The sequence below is a fragment of the Physella acuta genome, unplaced genomic scaffold (genome assembly GCF_028476545.2).
Source record: "Physella acuta isolate Inbredline_101_S28 unplaced genomic scaffold, ASM2847654v3 ptg000778l, whole genome shotgun sequence".
In the NCBI taxonomy this organism is placed as follows: Eukaryota; Metazoa; Mollusca; class Gastropoda; family Physidae; genus Physella; species Physella acuta.
The window spans coordinates 679575-685079 of NW_026732296.1; the positions used below are offsets into that span (position 1 = coordinate 679575).

General features: G+C 40.6%; 1 protein-coding gene across 1 annotated transcript; it reads right to left on the bottom strand.

The window, feature by feature from the left end:
• Positions 1 to 737: 737 nt before the first annotated feature.
• On the bottom strand, positions 738 to 2975 carry LOC131950776 (serpin B6-like). The gene is made up of 4 exons (XM_059312960.1): positions 2849 to 2975; positions 2205 to 2349; positions 1842 to 2030; positions 738 to 952 (listed from the first exon to the last, which is right to left on the bottom strand). The coding sequence occupies exons 1-4, from the start codon at positions 2963 to 2965 to the stop codon at positions 738 to 740; spliced, it is 666 nt and encodes a 221-aa protein (XP_059168943.1). The 5' UTR covers positions 2966 to 2975.
• Between the last annotated feature and the right edge of the window lie 2530 nt (positions 2976 to 5505).

Consider the following 5505-nt stretch of genomic DNA (forward strand, 5'->3'; position numbering starts at 1 on the left):
TCCACTTAAGAGAAATATGACACAATGCAGCCAAACCATCATGCGAGCCACAGAGTCGACGCCCTTTCTTCAACCGAGGAAAACTAAGTTCAAAGCCCCAAAACTACTATCGCAAAAGACACCTATCCTTTTAGGAACATGGAACGTCAGAACACTGTAGGAAACAGGGAGGTGTGCACAGGCACTAATATATATACATTGTTTTCTGCTCAATTCGTGCGCAAACCTTTTTTTCTTCTATGAGATTCTATTCAATTTTTAAAAAGTTTAATTAATTAAAAATTGATTAAAAATCATGTCTATATTCCTATTGACATCCCTCGCAGTATTATATAAGAATACTCGAGAAAGCTTAGGGGAGATCACTCACGCTTTATTGTAAATACAGATGGATGATGCAAATGACAGTTTATTTTTAAATTTTTTACTTTTTACAATCCAAGGGAGAGGAGGGTCGGGGGATGGGAACCCCGGGTGGGGTCGTAACATTATAAATATATATATATATATATATATATATATATATATATATATATATATATATATATATATATATATATATATATATATATACTGCTACCACTGTTGTCGTTTACTGAAAATAGATTAGGATTGATGTTGTACACTATTATTTACGATTTGCGTCGGGAAAAATTTTCAAATCTCATCATCGCAAAACTTGCACGCAAATAAATTTAAAAAACCACACATGCCAATTCAACTCACTGTTTATTTAATTATCCGGAAAATTTTCCTTGAAACAAAATTTGTTGGGTCAATTCGTCTCTAATAAAGAAGAGGAAAGGATGGTCCGCGACAAATCTTGTATTCGGTACAGAGGCCATTCTCACTTGCTTTCTCACTTGCACAGCTGTAGCTGCAGCAGCGACAGTTCCTGTTTCTTTGACGTCAATGATAGCCTTGTGAATGACCTGGCTGATAAAAACTTCACCTGTGGCCGAGATCAGGTTACAATAAATGCATTTTTTGAACTTGTATAAATCTCCGTGATACCATTGTTTTTAAAGTGAATTGTATCTTCTTTTTATAGATAGTCTATTTTTTTGTGTAATGTGTTTACATTCAGTTAAATGAATATATATATCTTGCTGCGCGAATATAGTGTTTTAACCTTTTTGAGGAACGAAAAAGTTATTTTTCAATTAATTATGTGGAAAGTTAGTATTTTTAAATCGCTTTGTTATTTTCGGCTACAGGACATTACCCAACCCCCCCGGACATTAACCCCCCCCCCCCCCGATTTTACCCCTCCCCCTGTCAATTATCCCCCTGGGGAATTAACACCTCCTCCCATTCTCCAAAATAGAATCCTGATTTTATCCCCAACTCTATACCAATATATTACCTTAATTCTAACTTTAAGAAAATAACGAAAAACCTAAGAATTCACCTCACCCTAAAGTTAACCCAAAACCAAACCCAACTCTAGACATTGATTTCAGCCTAACCCTAATCCGAGACCTAACCCTAGCCCTAGCCCTAACCCAAACCCTAACCCTAACCGTTGACCTAGACCTAGCCCAAACTCAAACTCTAACTCTATCCCTAGCTGAACCTTAAGCTATGACCGGGGGGTAATGTCCTACTGGGCGATGAGTAATTAACGTGGGGGGGGGGGGGGTAAAAGCCCTGTTCCCGTTATTTTCAATGTAAAATTACTGTTTACAGGCTAGGTCTGAAATAATCATACATTGTGTTGTTAGGTATATAAATATGTACATCCTCAAGTTATTAAAGGCTGTAGCATTTAAATCAGATCATGACATCCAAATATACAGATAACAACTTAAATATTTATATTTACCTGTTCAACAGCTTACCTTTTCTTCTGATTCCAGTAAAGTCGGCGTAACCAGGTATGAAAGCCTCCACCATGCCGATATCTTTCAGAGGTTGAACCAGGTATAAAGTTGTCTCAGTCTTGAACTTTGGAATGCTGACATCTAAGTGTTCAGAGCTAAGTCCACCGAACAGTGTATCGACCTTTCCTGGCGTTGCTAGAAATTTTTCTTTAGAAACAAGACATATACATAGTGACTTCACATTTTGTAAAGGTAGCGACATTTATTTTGAAGAACAAGTTGAAAATGTGCCACCAGATTGTATTAAATTATGTTAAAAAATGTTTTCTTCATTTGATTGGCCACATTTTACTTTAATTTAGTTTATGACCTACAACATACCTAAATCTGTGATACCATTCACCTCCTCTGGTAGAGCTATGTAAAAATGGAATCTTTCACCATTGAAGGGCAACTCGACTACCTCTATCCCAATAGAGTTATCTTTCTTGTATTTAATGGTCATGTCATCGCTCATCATGTCGACCTAGTGAGTGTAAATATTTAAAAACATCCGACAAATGATATTGACTTTTTAATTTATTTTTACATATTATTATTTAAAAATGTATAAACACCTGAGCTTAACTAAATGCATTTAATTTTAATGTCAATTATTATTAATCATTAAGGGGTCGGCGTGGACGAGTCAGTAAAGCTCATGGTTGGTAATAGACAAGTCTCGAGTTCGAACCCTAGGGCAGATGAGGCTCGTTAGCTGGGGACATCCACTCTTCTAGGAGAGACAACTCAAAAACCAAACAACTACTGCCTTGTAGTTTGTTCTTTGTTGGATAAAGGTTATGGAAGCAAATTGAAAAAGAAAAACAGGCTGAAATCGGAGTCATTGGCCTTATTTGCGCATAACCAGTTGACACGTGTACTTAATTGTGTTGGAGGGGATCCCTTCCAACACCAAAATTAAGAACAAAGAAATAGATTAATCATTAATCTCAAGAAATTAAATTTAAATATCTAAACCTTACCGAGCTGATTCCCCCATCCAAACTATAAAAAGGACGTCTAAACGTTCTGTACTTGGGGAAGGGAAATCTCCAGGTTCCATTGAAGAAAATGGTGTTGATCAGAAGCATCACGGTCATTGAATCAATTGAACCTAATAATTGTTATAACCAAAGGCATAAACATTCAATGGAAGCAAATATCGATAATTCATGAATTAATTCACATTTTCTCAGACCTGAAACTTGCGATGGGGGGGCGGGGGGGGGGGGGGGGGTCGGAACGCACCGGGTGACACCACTTACGGGAGGGGGTGACAACTAGCCAAAAATAGCAAAATATTTATAGAAAAAAAACAATCATTCCAGTTAAATAAATGATTAAATAGAGTTAAAAAGACTTTTTTTTTAATTGAGAGCGAAATTGACAAATCCCAACAAGATTGGGGAAGGGGGTAGGGGATGGAGGCTTGCCACCATGACGTAAACTGAATCATCATGAAGAAAAAAAAGTTCTTGAGAATTTTAAAAACTGACACGTTAATCAACGTCTGGGAGGGGCGGGGGAATTACAACATGAGTTGCCGCACCGGGTGACCTTGCGACGCCTCTGCTGGAAAAGACCTCAGCTGTTTTATTCACTTGAGTCAGTGGTCAGCACTTTGCTTACATTTGTTTCCTCCCAGCAGTACTAGTAGGCCCTACTCGTCGAAGTTGGGTAGACATCAACTTAATTTCCCAAATGGATAAAATTTGTTATCTTAACTTTAATCCAGAGACATTGAATATATATATATATGTAACTGGGGTAGGCCTAACTACCAGTTACAAATGATAACGAACGAGAAGCCGCGACGCAGTATGAAATCTGACGCAACCATAACAGGTGGCTTATTGGATCGGTCTGATAACAATCTCAAAGCCAACGCGTGCTATTTTGGGAAACGGTACGAGAAGTTTCAGACGAGCTGTCAACTTTGATGGATGGGACGCAGATGTTTTAGTGAATCGGACGGTACGTCAGAAACTGCGACATTAGTATTCGGATACATCGATTACAAGTATCGATTACGGAAATGGAGACAAGTACGACTACGATTTCAAGGCATAAATAGGAGGGGACGGCAGAACTCGTCCTCTCTCTTCCCGTTTCGAGGCTCTTACCTCTTTCATCGCTCGCTTAGATCAGTCAGTCTGTGTGACTATGTCAAGTCGGTTATAGAACGGGTTAGCCGTATTGTGTTAAGAAGGATTATAGACATGTGGATTCAGTTATATAAAGCCTAGTGAAGGACTGTTAGGGGTCAGTTGATTCAGACTATTATTGAGAAGCATTCCTGTTGATTTATTGTGTTATTATGAAGCATTTCTTGATTCATGTAATAAAGGATCAATAGCGAACCTGCATCTTGAGTATCTATACTGTGGTCAATGTTGTCTAGAATGAGTGGTTAAACTCGTTAACACGTGGCACTACAGGCAATTAGGTCTCATTACATGTGGCGTTGCGAGCATGGTAACTGTTGGCTCGTTACAATTGGCGTTGTCGGCAGGATAAATGTTCGCTCGTCACAATTGGCGCTGCGATCAGGATGAATTCAACTAGACTTGCCGTTTAAGGCACCTATAGTCAACCTTGTGCATAACTGTGTTTAGTGTGTGTGTGAATTCGGACATTCAGGAACTGTGAAAATTGAGGAACGAGGAAAAATTTTTCATACACACACGGTAAGAAAGAACTCTTTTTTGTTAGTACTTAAGGAAGAAAATGTCTACTCTGGACGAGAAGCAGACCCATATAGTGGTCCTACCCAGAGAGTCCCATATTAACAAATTTTACGGGGACGGAGATCCAACTTTAACCAACAGGTTCAGTGAAGAGGTCAAAGCGGCCTGGGCCTCGAGACATATGTCACCAGAGGAAAGATTAAGACTGCTGATGGGCAGTATAGGTGAAACGGTTAGGGCAGAGGTTAAGTGCCACGATAGGACCGTCCAATCAGATCCAGATAAGGTGCTAGATCTGATTATGGAGACCTTTGGGGAGAGACGGTCGGGAGTGCAACTGCTATCGGGATTCGTGGGCTTAAAGCAGAGAATGGCGGAGAGTGTGATGGAGTACTCACACAGGATGAACAGGGCCTTTGATTTGGTAAAGGGCAAATCACCGGACATTGATGTACGCCTACTGAGGGACCATTTCATCGAGGGGCTAGCAACCCCGATCTTAAGGAGAGAGTTGAAAGAGGAGGTCCACAGAGACCAGCAGTTGACCTTCCTTCAGGTCAGGAACTCAGCGATCCGCAGGTCCGAGGATGAGGACCAATCGAACTGTTCGGTGGACAAAGTCTCTGTGCCTGAACAGAGACAATCCCCACCCACAGGGGCCGACACGATGGAGACCATGATGGCTCAACTGTTGGCCCACCTAGAGAAGGTTGACCAACGCTTGAAGTGGTTGGAAAGCAGGTCAACAGCTGAGAATCAGGAAAAGAACGGTACAAAACAGGGACGGGTTGGACGGCCGCGTCCTGCCAAGCCATCACTCCAATGGACGGCAGACGGTCGACCAATTTGTTTGTCTTGTTCACAACCCGGACATATGGCACGGTACTGCCAGGGAAACGGTCGTCCTCTGTAAGGCAGGGCCAGGCTACAGAGGGGCGAGGTTATGGCCCAAG